At 43.8% G+C, this 17,644-nt stretch overlaps 2 protein-coding genes across 2 annotated transcripts; one reads left to right on the plus strand and one right to left on the minus strand.

Moving 5' to 3' along the window:
* Nucleotides 1-11,016: 11,016 nt before the first annotated feature.
* LOC140223051 (uncharacterized) lies at nucleotides 11,017-12,632 on the plus strand. The gene has a single exon (XM_072294398.1). It carries the CDS (start codon nucleotides 11,104-11,106, stop codon nucleotides 12,427-12,429), a length of 1,326 nt encoding a protein of 441 aa, XP_072150499.1. The 5' UTR covers nucleotides 11,017-11,103; the 3' UTR covers nucleotides 12,430-12,632.
* Nucleotides 12,633-14,062: 1,430 nt separating this feature from the next.
* LOC117860801 (glutamyl-tRNA reductase-binding protein, chloroplastic) lies at nucleotides 14,063-17,409 on the minus strand. The gene is made up of 5 exons (XM_034744186.2): nucleotides 16,999-17,409; nucleotides 16,200-16,280; nucleotides 15,859-15,963; nucleotides 15,012-15,161; nucleotides 14,063-14,519 (listed from the first exon to the last, which is right to left on the minus strand). The coding sequence occupies exons 1-5, from the start codon at nucleotides 17,365-17,367 to the stop codon at nucleotides 14,295-14,297; spliced, it is 930 nt and encodes a 309-aa protein (XP_034600077.1). The 5' UTR covers nucleotides 17,368-17,409; the 3' UTR covers nucleotides 14,063-14,294.
* Between the last annotated feature and the right edge of the window lie 235 nt (nucleotides 17,410-17,644).

The following is a 17,644-nucleotide window of genomic DNA, read 5'->3' on the forward strand; positions in this document are numbered from 1 at the left end:
TCCGACTAGAATATAATTCTTGCTGCATCACAAGACTTGCTCTGCCTCTGTCTTGTCTGACGGTAACTTGTGCCCTTTGATGTAGTCAATGAAGGGAACTCTCCAGTCTACGTCGATCATCCTAACCTACCGATCTGCTGTGGTAGGACCTCGATCAGTAGTTTTTGGTGGTACTAGCTCCGTTATGGATGACTTGTGTAGCTCATGGATGAAAACCCCTGCTGGAACTTGAGCACGAATAGATCCAAGCTTGGATAGAACATTCGTGGCAATGTTGTTGTCGCGAACTACATGGTGAAACTCCAAACCAGAGAATTTATTCTCTAGCTTGCGTACTTCTAGGCAATACGCATCCATATTCTCCTTATGGCGGTCCCACTCGTTTCATTGGCTTGATTGATCACCACCAGTGAGTCGCCGTAGATCAGAAATCATTCCTAGCAAGATTGTCAGACGGAGCCCGTGCAGAAGCACCTCATATTCAGCTTTGTTGTTGGACACTTCCTAGAAGATTTGCAAGACGTACTTGAGTTATTCACCCTTGGGAGATATCAAGAGTACTTCTGCACCAGCGCCCTCAAGCTTGAGTGATCCATCGAAATACATGACCTAATGCTCTGGACGCTCTGCTGGCATTGGTAGTTGATTCTCCCGCCACTCTGCCATTAAATCAACTAGGGCCTGGGACTTGATTGCAATCTTTGATTTGAATTCTAGGGATAATGCTCCGACTTCTACCACCCACTTAGATATATTCTTCTTGTTGCATCCTAATTGTGGAGAATTTCTCCCAGGGCGAAGTCGGTGACAACCGAGATCTTGTGCTCCTGGAAGTAATGTCGTAACTTGCACGAGGTAAGTTGTATTGCATACAGCAAATTCTGGACTGGTGGATATCTGGTCTTGGAATCTAACAGCACCTCGCTTATGAAGTAGACGGACCCCTATACTTTGAATACATGGCCTGGTTCCGGTCTTTCAACCACAATCGTCGTGCTGACAACGTGAGTGGTTGCAGCGATGTAGAGCAGCAAGTCTTCGTTGGAGTTTGGCGCCGTGAGGACTGGTGGCTTTGATAGGAAGTCCTTTAATTATTGTAGGGCTGGATCTGCCTCCTCGATCCACTGAAATTTGTCTTGCCGCTTGAATACTTTGAAGAAGGGTAGGCCCCATTCTTCAAGCCTTGAGATGAATCTATTAAGGGCCGCCATGCATCCAGTTAGCTTCTGACATCCTTGATGCATGATGGGGCATGCATGTCGGTGATGGCGGAGATCTTCTCGAGGTTAGCTTCAATGCCTCAGTGACTAATGATGAACCCGAGTAGTTTCCCAGAGGGCACGCCGAAGACGCACTTTGTCGCGTTGAGCTGCCACCGTAACTCTCGCAAACTTGCAAAAGTTTCTTCTAGATCCTGAATCAGGTAGACGAGATTTATAGTCTTTACGACCACATCGTCTACATACACCTCCACGTTGCGGTGTAGCAGCTTCTTGAAGCACTCCTAGATTGCCCGTTGATAAGTAGTGCCTGCGTTCTTCAACCTGAAAGACATTGTTGTGTAGTAGAAATCTCCATATGGCGTGATAAACACGGTCTTGATTTGTTCTTCCTCCTTAAGAGCTATCTGGTGATACCCAGAGTAGCAATCAAGGAAACAAAGGAGGGTGCATCCAGCTATGCAGTCGATGACTTGATCGATCCAAGAAAGCCCGAAGGGATCCTTTGGACAGTGCTAAGGTCTGTGTAGTCGACACACATCCTCCACTCATTGTTATTTTTCTTTCGCACCAGGACGGGATTGGCGAGCCACTCTGGATGCTAGACTTCTTTTGTGAAGCCCGCCGCGAGTAGTTTGGCCATCTCTTTCTTGATGGCTTCCCTTATTTCTTGGGCAAATTATTGTAGGCATTGCCTTTTTGGTGTAGCTTTTGGATTCACGTTGAGTGAGTGCTTGATCAACTCCCTGAGCACCCCCTCGGTAGGTAGCCGGGTTTAAACACGGAGGAGTCTCCTCATCCGGATCCGAGTAGTAGTCGAGATCCTTGATTGTATCCATATCGGATTGTGATCTGGACAAGGCAGCCTGATAAATAGTTGCCACATTGTGGAGTCCGAACGGAAATCGACTCGGGTGATAGTCTGACTCGCATGATGGCTTATATTCTGACTCGTGAAAATCAATCTGACAGGCGGGAGAAGTCGAGTTGAAGTCGGATTCGTCCCCCAACCTCTAAGTAGGTCAGAAATTGAAAATTCATCAAAATTCTTGACGAGATCCCCTAGAGCTTGGCGCTGGAGCTTATGGTTTCCTGCTTCTTCTTTGGGGTCGACGCAATGTGGCAGTGGAAATTTCCAGCACCGTCCGTGATGCAAACCCAGGAGCCGAACACAAACGTCATGCCTGCTTAGAACGCGATGATTGGTTTGATGATGACTTGTGCCATCAAGTTCGCCAGTGGATTCTCAGGGCGTGCCCCCTCCAGCTGTCGATGTTTAAACCCGACAACCTACCGACGGGGGTGCCCAAGGTAGTGTTTTGGTTAGTGGGGCTCGTAGAGCTCAGGAACTCGAAGGTAAACACAGACACACGATTTAGACAGGTTCGGACCGCTAGATTGCGTAATACCCTATATCCTGTGTGTTGGTTGGATTGAATCACTTTAGAGGGGATCCCTGCCTCACCTTATATTGTCAGGGGTAGGGTTACAGGTTGGTTGGTTACAAGAATACTAGTTGGATATGATTAGAGTTCTACTCTTATTACAACGAGTACTTTCCTAATTCTCGACTAGTTCCTATCTTTCCATATAGACTACGCCATCCTGCGCTATAGTCTCCATGTCAGATGCATCTCGATGTCCAGCCCCATATTTAGGACTGTCTAAACCTTCTAGTGGGCCCATAGATGTATGTACGATAGGGCAGCTGCAGCAGGTGGCGGCGGCGGCGGCTAAACCCTACCAAGGGCGAGCGTCGTAAGTTACCTTGCAGTAAATGGGGAACGGCGGGTCAGCAAGAGTGGCACGGCGTTGGATAAAGTCATAAAGGTATACTGTGCACCCAAACAAGAAGATGGGTAGGTTGTTCTAGCATAAGGATGTTCCGGTGTTTGACAATACACCGAACCGGGTAAACAGCTAGCCAAATGGGCGTTCAAAGATTTTTAAAGACGTCACAGGATGTTACGGTGTTTGACAATACACCGAACCAGATAAACAACCAGCCAAATGGTCGTTCGAAGATTTTGACGTCATAGGATGTTCCAGTGTTTGATAATACATCAAACTGGATAAACAGCCAACCAAATGTACGTTCGAAGGTTTTGAACCAAATGGGCGTTCGAAGATTTTGTAAGGCATCACAGGATGTTTCGGTGTTTTACAATACAACGAGCCAGATCAATAGCCAGCTAAGTACGCTTTCGAACATATTGAGATGTGTCAAAAGGATTTTCCCACAATTACTATGATAAAAGGTCTACATGCACATATCGGTTCATATCTTATAAAACAAATGAGTTCAGATCGGATTGACTAAAACATTAATTGATTTCACATCCTAGTCCTCGTCACTATCAGGTACAGAATTTCCATCTTCATCATGGTATTGCCGGATAGTTTCGTCCTCCTCATCATCATCAGAATTAAATCCGTACACATCAGATAGAATCTGCTGGCGAATGAAAGTAACTCGATCCGCTAAAATGACAGTCCACTCCTCATCGTCAATAATAGGCACCGGAGCCTTCGAACCATTACCAATACGATCATTAAAGCTTTCTTCAATTACATCATCTTGATAAGCAAGTACCATGTCACTGGGCATTGTGCCCGGCTCATTTTCACTAAAGCTACACAAATGCCTATGCTCAAATTTTTGCACAACAATCCGTGGGTCTTGTAGCAGGGTGTCTGGCAAGTAAAACACCTTCGTTGCTTGTTCATAAAAAATGTAGGGATCACTTTTGTACCAATACCTTCCAGTATTGATGCTTATGAAGTACTTATCCTTTCTAATCCTCGGTTCCCTCTTGATCCCTCCCAGATCATACCAATCACAGTGGAATAATACAACAATTTGATTTATGCCATGCCCTGATGAGTTATACCGCAGCTCAGTAATTTTTTTTAGACAACCATAAAACTCAAATGGCTCACTATTATGAAAGTCTGAAGCCATAATCCCACTGTTCTGTGTCTTCCGATTTTCCTCTCGAGCATGTGTGTGGTACCGGACACCGCCAATAAGACATGCTGAATATTTTCTTCCTCGCTTATCTAGTAAAGCTGATAATGCATATATGTCCTCATAAACCTCTCCTTCGGACATCTTTTCAATTGTACAAAACCATAGTTTTATATATAGTTTTATATATAGGTCCTCGCCAGCTAATATAAGTATGTTCTGAAAAAGTAGAAAAATTTACATGCGATTTAAACCATCAAGCAAATTCTTTCTGAACTCTATGGTTAATAACCTGATCCGACACACCTTTCACTTTTAACTGATCCTTGTATATCCTGCAAAAACACATCCATCTGAAACTTAGACCGAAATAATTGCAGTACAATAATTGCATGACAGATTACGTACCTGATATATGGCTCAACCTCTTCGCAATTGTTTAGCACATACCAAACCAGCTTGTCGTAATCCGAATCAAGGAACAAAGTCTTCACTGCTCCAAGTACATCAACATCATGCTGGAAACAAGATAAATCGCCTCCTCGTACAAATCAGCATTCGCTCTGTTTCTGCCTTCCCGATTGAATCGTGTGTCAACATCATCATCCGCAAAGTACCTTGAGCAAAATGTCGACCTCATTAGCAACAAATACTTCTGCAATGGATCCTTCAGGCCTAGTCATGTTTCTCACGAAATGCTTCAATGTGCATAGCCTTCTTTCAAAGGTATACATCCATCCATATTGTACTAGGCCTCTTAGGATTGCTTCCTCAGGCAAATGGATAGCCAAGTGCACCATAACATCAAAGAAGGCAGGAGGGAAAATTTTCTCAAACTTCCAAAAAATTATTGGGATATCTGTTTTCAGTTTCTTCAAAACATCCAACTTTAGAGTTTTGCAACATAGTTGCCAAAAGAAGTTTCCTAATTCCGAAACAGCTGAGTATGTCTCTTTATTCATTAAACCTCGAAGGGAAATAGGCAAAATCCTTTGGAGTAGGATATGACAATCATGAATTTTCAGTCTTTGGAGTTTGCATTCATCAACAGCTATACATCTTGATAAGTTAGAAACATATCCATCTGGGAACTTCACCTGACTTATAAAATCACAGAACACCTTATATTTCTTTTTACCATATCCATTTCAGAACTTCACCTGACTTATAAAATCACAGAACACCTTATGTTTCTTTTTACCCATTATATATGGAGCTTCTAGCATTTTGTATGACTCTCCTTCCGTAGTATTCAGCATGTGTAGATGTGGTCTAATGCCCATCCCTTCCAAATCAACCCTAGCATTGATCGTTTCCTTTATCTTTCTAGCAATTTTAAGCAATGTTCCAATAAGGTTTTCGCATATGTTTTTCTCAATGTGCATGACATTAAGATTATAAGGCAGCTTTAGAGTTGTCCAATACGGCAAGTCAAACAAACAAACCCTTCAACTCCAACATTGTCTGGATTCCCATTTCCTTTTCCGACCTTGAGGATATTTTCCTGGTTTAACATCTTCAACCTTCTCCAGTTGCTGCAACAGCTCCTCAGTAGTAAATTGCGCTGGTCTCTCTCAGTTTTCAGTATTACCATCAAATTCTGCTTTCTTTCTTCTCCATGGATGGTCAGTTGGAAGGAAACAACGATGGCAAATATAACATATCTTGTTTTTCAATCTCCTTGAGCAAGGATCCTTGTCACAATGCACACAGCCATAATAACCTTTTGTGACTCGCCCCGTCAATGTGCTCAGTGCTAGATAATCATGTATGCACAGTTTAAAGAATTGATGACTACAAGCATCGTATGCATCGACACCCTTCCAAAGTCCAACAACTCATCTATAAGAGGTTGCAAGAAGACATCAAAATCCTTTGATGGAGAACTCAGCCCAAGGATCAATAATGCCATCATGAAGTTTGATTCTTCCATGCATACCCATGGTGGTATGTTATACTCCCTCCATCCCAAATTGTAAGTCATTCCAAGAATTTTGGAGAGTCAAAGTATCTCAAGTTTGATCAAATTGATATGATAATATAATAACATTTATGATGTCAACTAAGTATCATTAGATTCTTCATCAATTATATTTTCATAGTATACCTATTTGATGTCATGAATCTTTATAATTTTCTCTATAATTTTGATCAAACTTGAGATGTTTTGACTCTCTAAGATTCATAAAATGACTTACAATTTGGGATGGAGGGAGTACGGCACAACAAATACTGGACACATACTATATGAGTTGGTCATGTTGCCAAATGGATTGAAACCATCGGTTGCAAGGCCAAGTCTAATGTTCCTAGCATCTTTTGCAAATTCCAACCAATTATTATCGAAGTCTTTCCCTGCCTCACCATCAGTTGGATGACTAAGCTCATTGTCCACCGGTTGTCGCTTCAACTTGTGCCAATGTGCATACTTTGCAGTTTTTGATGAAAGAAACATCCACTTCAGCCTTGAAACCAGCAAAAATACCTCAATTCCTTATGAGGAACGCACTTCTTGTTGTCTACATCTTTCCATCTTGAATCCGCTTCATAACACACTGGACATTATTTTCACTAGCGTCTTGCATAACAAAACACAATTATTCTTGCAAATATGGATAGATTCATAGCCGAGTCCCATGGCATGTATATACTTCATTGTGTCATCATAAGAAGTCGGAACACATGCTCTTGGGAAAGAAAAGGGATAACACCTTCAGAATCGCATTGAATGCGATATTGCTAATCCGATAGAAAGACTTGACATGAGGTAACTTAACAACAATGTAAATTGTGTATATTTAGATCTCGGTAACACCTTACAGTTTATATATTCCTTTATAAATTCTAACATTTTCCCTTCAAACTCTTTAGCGTGGTACATGTAGGCTATCATTTCAGGAAGTCCATCTTCAGTGCCTTCATACTTCTCCATACCCGATATGTGTTTGTTTTCCTAAACCATTTCTTGTTTTCCTAAACCATTTCTTGATCACCATCTTCCTATAGAACTGCATTATCCACAAACCCCCTCATCCTGCATATTTGCATTTTCCTAAACCCCATTATCCTGTATATTTGCATTTTCCTGAACCCTATCCTCGAATGTTTCTACATGATGGATCCACCTAGTGTAGGTGCTTGCCATCCCATTTATAAGTAAGTGCAGGTTTTTTCACCACTTCTGCAGTACATCTAGACTGATTCAGGTATTCACGACATGGGCGTAGTATTTGTTCATCGTCAGAGTATCTACTATTAACAAATTCCATGAAATCATTGACCCCTTTCTTATGCTCGAGGGTAAATAATTGACAACCAGGTATCCAACGTCTATCCATCTCAGAAATTTTGACGAATTCAACTTAAAATTACTGGCCAGATTGAAGGACCTCAATGCGAAATGAAATTTTAGCAAATTCAACTCAAAATTACTAACCGGATTGACGCGCCTCAGCAGGAAGCACTAGACTTGTGCTACTGTAGAACTGTGCTGCCACGGGGAGGCGCAAATCTCCACCAGAGTGCTCCGTCCTAACCACTTCTCTCTGTTCTTCTTTTTCCATATCGCGAGAGTGTAGTAGCGGGTAAACTATTTTTTAGCTGCAGCGCAAGCTTTTCTGCCGCCAATTACTACACTCAGAAAACTTACCTAATATGTGGGACCAGTCGTAGTAAAGACTTCCCATTCGATCAATAGCAGGTTCAAACCATTGGAAGAACACGTTTTTCATTTTATTTACCGTACTATTTATCAGCTTAAACTTACATGTGGAACCCTCATTGGTTTATGACATTTTCACGGAGCTTATATCGTCATAGAACCACCATGAAACAGCGAATGACGATTTCTTTTTGACTACAGTGGCAACTTTTATGACGTTTTGTAACTTTGTCACTAATTTTGCTCGGATGTGAAATTTTATAACATTTTCAGCTAGAAACATCATAGATCTATGACGAAAACAAATACGTCATAAAATTTTCATCATAGATCAACACATTTCTTGTAGTGTAATTTCAACACACATGGGTGTCCTTTCCTTCATTCATTCAGAGGCTGGAAACTAGATACCATACATTTGCAGTGTAAAGAAAGAACATAAATCTGACGATCTGCCAACTGGATTAAACTACCGATAATGAACAAATAGTATTTATCTTATCATTTGTCACATATCAGATCTGAATACTAGCAAAGTGGCAGTGAATAAGTAGCATGTGCTACAAGTCATATTGAATTCAATTCAGTTCAGCAGAGGGCCAAATCAAATTCATTAGAAGCGTATACCAACACTAATAGGCAGCAGGGTACATGCATCAGAACATAATATTAAGTAACATTCCAATGCGACTGGAAGGTTATTGTTGAACACCTTTAGTGCCAAAAAGTAAAAGCAGCAATAGTAGGAGCAGGAATTCAGTCACTTGCCACTGAACTCAGCCATGCTATATAAACATGAAATCGCACAGCGCTAACCCAGAAAAACTAAACGACTGGAACTACAAGTTGTTCTGTTCCGATGACATCTATTCATTGTAAGTAGAGAGATATACAATCATGTCCCTAACCACAACTACCAGAATCAATTTCCTAGTAAGATAAATAGAAATAAAAAACAAATTGATGAACCCTTCAAATGACAAAGTAAAAGATTGCAAAGTGTTATTTTGTGGACCGTTCAAAATCAAATTTTAATGATACAAAAGCTTAATTTGGTGAACCTTCACAAAGCTCAATCTTGTGAACAGGCAGATCTAAGCTTCCTTTTCTGTTTGAGAAACAACAAGAAGAGGACATAATGGGAATGCAAGGTTTAAAAGCAACTAGCATAAGGGGATAAAAAAAATCTTACATAATATGGTAGTTGCATACATTTAGCACTAAAATTAAACCACCTGCAATTTATATTAACGCGTGATAAAACTTTTCCAAGTTAGCATAAGGAGTACTGAAAAGGATGATAAAAAATGTATACGGAATAATGCCACTTAGGATGCTTTCAGGAAAACAGAAAACTCAAACTTGTTCAAGCATGAACACATCTACTTGCCAATGAAGACTAATAATTCCTCATGAGCCATAGCAAGCAGATTTTAGAGAGATGCTTTGGCACCTTGATCTCAACCCGATCCTACAAAAAATAAAATATATTACATAACATTCTCTGTAGTATATTACATATATTAACACTACAAATAACACCACCATGACAATAACATCATACCACACATTCAACCTAAGTGGCCACGGATCGGACACAAACCAACTGGAAGTAGACAAATCAAAGTATCAAACACTATCAGGGGGTCAGGACACAGGTAAAGACTGAATGAATCAGCTGCAGTGCAAAATTTCAGTCAATAGTTCAATAAATTGGCACAAAAAGGACCATTTCCTCAACCTAGCTATAGACTGCAGCACAGTTTCATATCTGCAGTTTCCATTCATATATGAGTGACTAATGCTAGAAACTTCATATGTACAATTTCCATTCAACAGAAAAATAATTGATTGAAACAAGATTGGAATTTTGCACATTATGGCAGTAGCAGTATCTAGCTACTATAGTCTACAGTTTAATTCCACAAGGCGCATGAGACAAACAGAGAGGACTGCAGCCATTTGCTTTGGAAAAAGGTGCCCTCCACAAGTCAGGAGCATGAATCGATCCACAAATTGACAAAAATCGAAACCTTAATAGACCACAAGTCAAGCGCATGAATCGAACCACAAATCAACCCTATCAACCCATGGATCAGACAAATAAACATCACGAAACCCTAGTGCAGCACAAATCAGAACATACGGAGAATCTTCATGAGTATACTAAAGTTTCAGGGGAGAAACTACCTGATCGATGCGGGACAAGGTCGCCGATCCGCCGCTGTCTCCGCCCCTCTGTGGATACACGCCGCCGTCTCCATCTCCTCCTTGATACGGGTGACATCTGCTCCATCGCTGGCCAAGTCACCTCCCCCCGAGGTACGGACGGATCCGCCGATTTGCCAACCTCTTCGCCTCCCTCGTCGCCCTCACTAACTGGGATTGAGAAAATGGAAGACGGATACGAAATGACAGCAAAGCACAACACAGACCCGATGTTGATTAAACGGGCAGCAGACACCAAACGCGGGCCCGAAACACAAGCAAAATGGATCCTCTGTCGTACCCGGTTTACTCGATTACACGTGCTTTGTCTTAGCCGTCCACCGCAGATCCGACGGTGCAAAAAATCGATTGGCAGATACTCAAATCTCAAGTGATTGACGTCTAGCAAATCCGATATAGGTATCCAAGTTTAGGTACGCTGTTGGGGATGAGCTCAAATTTTTTCTCAAAATCTTCTCTCTTCTATACCTAAAATTGGTTTTAGATATCCAAATATGCATGTGTTGTTGGGGATGAGCTCAAATTTTTTTCTCAAAATCTTCCCTCTCCTGTACCTAAAATTGATTTTTGTATCAAATATGCATATGGTATTGGAGATGCTCTTGCTCTCATGCGTAATCTCGGCATTTCTCCCACCTCGGTGATTCCCAAACAGTGAGCTTTTAACTTTTGTAGTGTCAAGATTACGATCTTACACTTTCGGTGGCAACCGGCAAACAATATTTTTAAGTAACTCTAACCCTAGGCATCATCAGAAAAGACAGCGAGATCTTTCGGTGGTAAAGATAAGAAATCAAAGAATGTTTCCAACGAAGCTGCTGTACCACGGATCGTCAGACAAATCAAACCCTATAAAATCTGACTGATTTCCAACCACATAACATGTCCTTCTGGAATCCCGCAAGTTCTTTGACCATTCATGGATCAAAAGTATTGTTTGTTCTACTGCATACTTGTAGTGTTAAATCAAGTGCGCTTCACAATCAATTCCGGCCTAATACTGATTGCAAGTAATTAACTAAAAAATGTTTTTCTCCGGGCGGCCGGTAGCTTGCATCACGGAGGAGAAGATAACCATGTGCGTTGCCGGATTCATCCATGTTGGAGGCCCCCGGTCTATCCAAAGAACCTCCCTTCCATGTCGCCGTCTCCTCCACACTCAGTCAAAGGTCAAACGCCTCCGCCCATTACAAATCCGCCGCCGCCGCAGTCCCATTGTCCATTCCACCACGCGGGCACCACGCAGCCGACCGGCCGACCTCCCCTTCCCCCTCCTCCTCCTCCTCCTCCTCCGCCAGCCAACAGCCATGGAGCCGCCGTCCGCCGCCGCCTCGCGGCAGCAGCATCAGCCGCCGGGCTTCTTCACCTTCCTGAAGCACGGCGCGGTCCTCCCGGCGCGGAACGGCGCGCTCTTCGCGCCGCTCCTCGCCCTCACGGCCGCCCTCGCCGCGGCGCTGCTCCTGGGCAACTCGCTCGCCGTGCAGCCGCTGGCCGCCGCCATGCTGCTCGACGCCAACGCCATCAGCCGCGCCGACCCGGCCAGCGCCGCGTACCGGCACCTAGTCAGGGCGCTCCAGTCCGACCTCCGCCGCTTCCTGCTCGCCGCCGGCGGCTGCCTCCTCGGCGCCGTCGTGGCCGGCTCCGCCATCAAGATCGCCACCGTCTTCGCTGCCGTCGCCGCCTCCTCCTCCTCCTCCTCCTCCTCCTCCTCCTCCTCCTCCTCCTCCTCCTCCTCGGCCCCCTCCTCCGCCGACCGGCGCGCCGCCGTGGCCGCCGCGGCGCTCGGCGCGGCCAAGGGTAACATCTGGGGCCCGGTCCTGACCGTCGCGTTCGGGTACGCCCTCGAGCTCGCCTGCGCCGCCGCCATCGTCGCGCTGGCGACGCTCGCCGTCGCCCTCCTCGACTACTCCCTCCTGCTCCTCTTCCTCGACGTGCTGCTCGTGCTCCTCGCCTCGCTCTTCCTCGTCTACCTCACCGTCGTCTGCGCGGTCGCCGTCGTCGTCTCCGCCGCCGAGCCGGGGCGCCGCGGCTCCGCCGCTGTGTCCCGCGCGTGGCGCCTGATGCGGGGCCGCGGCGCGCAGGCCGCTCTCTACGTGCTGGCCACCTGGGCGCTCGCCGCCGCCGTCTCGCCCGTGTACACGCTCGCGCTCCGCTGGTGGCCGCGGAGCGCCGTGGGCGGGGTCGCTGCCGGCGTCGCCTACGTGCTGCTGCTGGGCGCCGTGGAGGTGTTCTCGACCGCCGCCGTCACGGCATACTACTTCGAGTGCAGGGAGAGCGTGGAGGAAGAGGAGGAGGTCAGGGCCGGCCTCCGGTACATCAAGCTGCCCAACGGAGACGAAGCAAACATCTGACCAAAATCTACCACCTTTTTTCTCTTCTTGTGAAAAATTCTTGGGACGACATGTATTGTTTGATACCAAGGCTATTGATTTTTTGTGTAATTGTTGTGGCAAGGTAGTAGAGCATAGCATAGAATGTAATGTAAGTTGATAAATTATAACTTGCATTATCCCAATGTCATTTACATAATCTAAATCCAGAAGATTGAAACGAATACGAGCAAAAAAAATTTGTCCATTTCTTTGCAGCACAAGCTAAAATCATCAGAAGACAGCGAACACTAGAAGGCATGGTCTGGTACCATTACCATCATCCAGCAGGATGTGGGCACGTTGCTGATGCCCATTGATGGAGCTGTGATCTTAGACAGCACAATAAAAGCAAGCCGTTGTCACTTCCTTATCACACTAAATTAACATTTGGATGATAACTGATATGAACCAAATTCACTTTCAAGTCTTAAAAGGCATTGCAAAAATTGGTGAAAAATATCGGTGCCAACCCAAGGCGATAACCATGGATTCTTCTTCACGGGAACGATCTGCGAATATGCCTGCTGATGACCACTACCGACATGAGGAAAGAATGCAATTCGATCGACCACCAACTGAAAAAGCATCGTCTCGATGTCGATTTCAGAGACTGTCAAAATAAGGCGGCTGGCTTTTAATTCTCTGTGGAATATTTCTCCGTGGAGCAAAGGATGATTCCACTATGGGTCGCTATCAGCTGAGAACAGGTGCAGTTCCGACCTGTATTTTGCCAATCGGATCGCCTCGATGACTTGTTTCTCCACTATTTTACGTGTGTTGAACAACTTGTTTCGCACTTCTACTAGAGATTAAAAGTACCTGAGAAACTTAGCCGGCTGGTAACCAGAAGTTGAGGTAATAACAAGAAATACAATTAAGAATATAAAAAACAAATCTGGGTTCAGGTATGAACTAGATAGGGTCAGGCTTTCCTGACCCAGCAAATAAAAAGATTTTGCTCACGGATAGATCGGTAGTACTCATGTCATGTGCACCTTCATCAAGTTGACGGAACAACGGAATTATACTGGGCAGTGGAATGTCCATACGGCAGTCAGATGGTTATTCCCACATGAAAAACCATTGACCTCTCCCCAATCAATGCCTTGCAGGCTCGTACCCACATGGTTCTTGCACATGTAGGAAATCACAAAACCAAGATATCACATCCATGATCCAGATCGTATGTAGTGCCAGCTGGGAACAATAACATGCCCATACTGGGAAGCAAGTTGGTGAATGCCCGTTCTTTCTTCTGTAGCAGTTGCTTTATTTTGCCAACCGGCAATTGGTAATATATGGACATCTTGCAGCAAGCTATGTACTGCAGCATATGCTGCAATGAATAATTGTCACACACTAAAAATCATGACTAAGCAGACACTAAAAAAAAGTTTAACACTCAACACAACCTATGGATAACCATATGATTTTCATATTTAGATGACATTACCAAGTAAAATTGCATCTACCAGAAGTTAAGCAGTAATCAGACGCTTTAGCTGCTATGCGGTGAACTGTCCAAGTTGCATCCTAAAGCCGAGCTTCACACTACGACACCACAGCCAAATAGCAATAACCTTAGCAGAAACATGGTTTTCATGTGACATAATTTAGGTCTCATCTCATGGTCCAGATTTATTCTTGCTAACCTTATGGTCAAAATTCATTGCTCTTATCAAATACATTGCTAGCACATAATTCATGATGCCAATTGCATCAAATATACATGTGATACAAAAAATGAACAAGATACACACAAGACACATGTTAAGAGGAACCAAACCTCGCACTATACTCATCTGAATGACAAAATAATCAACCATGGAAATAAAACTCACTGCCTATCTGACCTTCTTCAAGAACTGTATCTTCTCAAACTCTGGACTGGCATAGCTCTTCTCTACCTCCCATGCATGATGAGACATCATGTTGAACGATGATTTCACCCCCTTCTCGTCAGAGACCTCCCTTGAAAAAGGGATCCGAACAGCAAAGACACCTTCCCCAGAATGAACATGCAAGTCGAAACCTAGCCTATCAACCCATATCATCTTGACATCTTCCACCTGTCACCACAGGACAATATGAATTCCTGAGCAGCAATTTTGAACTACAGACCATGCCCTGTTTGAACCAAATGCTAAGGATTTGGATTCAGGACCCCTCTATCCAAACATGCCCCAGGAATAAGACTCTAATAAGTGATAAGAGCGGTTCACTGATTATTTTGAGCTGATCTACCAGTACATTTCACATAGCCTAGAAGCTGGATTCTAGAAAACATGAAACAAGCACTCTCATTCTTTCACATCTAATTCTAACAAAGGGGGAAACGATGTATGTGCCACCCTAATTTATCTACTTCAAATCCATTACAACATTTTACTCAAAATGAGGTGTAATTTGGTTAATATAATTTATAATTCATAATACACAAAATATGAGCTTCATTGGTTTAACATTAGATATCTACCAAGAAGCAGAGAGCTTCCATTAGTTTCACAATACATAACTTGCAAGAAATAAAGCTGTAGGAATGACATTGATGAGGTCAGTACCTGCAAATCTGATTCGACATATATGCTGTATATCCTATGGACGTCTTCGGCACTTGTGCTGTTAAATTCCTCCACAAGGTTTTCAGCAAAGTTGCGTAGAGGATCAGGTTCTGCACTGGTGTACTCGGATGGAACTACCCACATGCCATCCTGAATGGGCAGAACCAATAAGCAAGCAGCATAATTGCATAGCTTTTACCTAATCTGTAGTGCAAATAATGCTAAGCGCTGAAACAGGATAGAAGGGAAAGCCCAGAAACATTTTATTGAAGCATATTCAAGAGAAAAATAATAAGCACCAGGGTCCAGGCTCTTTGACTTGCATAATCGCCAAGGGTCACGAGAAAATTTGAGCAATCCATACTACTTATATGCTTCTAATCCCACTTTTCAAATTATAATCGACACATAATTACAAGATAGAAAATACTTTTCAGAAACTCTTCTAATTAATAAATGGTATCAAATTGGGCAAGTAAAGGCCATTATGTGCTACTGTGCTAGGTGGGCCTAGGGCCTAAGTGTGGCCAGCCAACTGAGACCCAGTCCACAGATAAGTCACTGTCATCTACCTTCTAATTATGCCCAGAAGTGTTGGGAAAAGATAGTACAGATGACTGCTGAGAAGTGAAGAAAAACAAGTTTCTATCTTCAGAAAATAGCGGAAAGCATGTGATTTTGTAGTCGAACGATCAAGCACAGAAACAAAGAACAAAGAACAGTCTACTCCAGTACTAGATTAAGAGCTCTGAGCTTCACTTATTTATGAATACATAAAAGAACCCAAATAAATAATTAACGAGACAAAAAAGGAATGAACAGATCTAAGAGATCTTATATGTTCTACCTCATTGAAATCCTCCGTGTGCAAGACCCGATCAACAGATATTAAATACAGAAGATCTTGATCAATATCTTCCCCAAATTTCTTTTGCCACCTAGTGGAAAGCTTCTGCACAATTTGACAAGGCACAATATAAGCATTAGTCCAACTATGCTCAGAGCCTCAGAATGAGCCAAAGAAAAAAAATAATATGAAATGGATGGAAAAGAATGGTTCATTTTCTTAAGAACAATTAAATTTTCATTCACAGTATTGTATATTAGGATATATATTTAGGGTGGACACTCTGCCATTGTAACCTCTGGCTTATTCGCAGAGAAAATGCAACACACTAATAATTTTACCTTCAATACAGACTCATCACTAGGCTTAGTTAAGGCACCAAGCATAGTGCACTGTGGTGTCCTAGCTCCACTCTGCCGAAACTGCAGCCACAGAAAGTAAGAAACAGAACGGTAAGCATAAAAAAAAATAATCACACCGCTATCATTGGGAACATCAACGTTTACAGTTTGGGTTATCACTTATTTCATTAAAAAAAGCAGCATGGAAATTCAAATATTTGGCAAACTAGTTTCATCACAACATGGATCACCCTTCTTAACGAGACATGTTTTGCAAACTCAAACCATAAATAAGTCACAAAGGGAAGGTTTCCATTCTTTGCATGATGTTATTATCACCAACAATAGCACACAGCTATGTAATTTGTCCCACACTAAAAGTTCCCAAATAATGTAATAGTCCAGAACCTAAATCCAGTTCCCACACCACATAGTTGTGAAAGCTTCCATCTACTTGATTGAACATTGAAATGCAAACCATTTCGTACAATGTAACAACCTAACGCCTTATGCTTTCCATTCTAACACCCTGGTGCAGTGCCAAGGGTACCCACAACACAATGCAACCAAAAGTGCCCTGAATTTTTCTTGCACCGAACAATGGTTCGAGCCTGGAACCCGCGAGCATTTTGCATCGTCAACTTAACGCGGAACGCCAGATCAGAAGAAGAAAAGGGAAACTGAATCTTTCTCGGGCCTGACACTACCTCAGCACAGGAATTGTGTCTTAGAACCTCTAAAAATTCAATCTATATGGCGTGCTAAACCATCCAAACACCCAACGGCTGCATCACCTCACCTCGACGTGGAAGCTGGACGGCGCATCGGGCGCGGCGACCTCCGCGGCGGTCAGGCAAAGCGCGGGAGCGCCGGCGGCATCCGCGACGAAGCGCGCGCCGACCCCGAGCGGCCATCCGTCGGGACCCACCACGGAGAGCGTCCCGGACGGGGCCAGCTCCACGACCGTCCGCGCTACCTCCGCCGCCGATGGCCGCGCCCGCGACGCCGCGGACACCGGCGTTGCTGTGGCCGCCGCCGCTGCCACCACCCGGACCCCGCGCCTCGCAGTCCCGGAGGAGACGGCGCGCAGGGACGCCGGCTTCTTGGAGAGGACGGTGGCCGGGGAGGGGAGCGGCGAGGAGAGGAGGGAAGGCGAAGACGACGACATGGCGGAAAACTGGAGGTTGAGATTCGCTGGGGATTTTTGACGGCTGAAATTAATAGATAGGCGTCGGATAGTCGAATGCCAAATGTGTTTTTACCAAGTAGCCTTCCCTGCCGGCCAGCTGTATTTCAAATCACATTGTAACATCTCTGCGGGTGATTGAAAAATTTAAATTATGTAGAAACGTACCAGAGGTCCATTAACTTGTAAGAAGATGTCACTTACATCCACAAACTCCAAAAATGCATTTTTAGGTCCGTAAACTCGTTCACCACAAGTC

Source organism: Setaria viridis, chromosome 6, assembly GCF_005286985.2.
Source record: "Setaria viridis chromosome 6, Setaria_viridis_v4.0, whole genome shotgun sequence".
In the NCBI taxonomy this organism is placed as follows: Eukaryota; Viridiplantae; Streptophyta; class Magnoliopsida; order Poales; family Poaceae; genus Setaria; species Setaria viridis.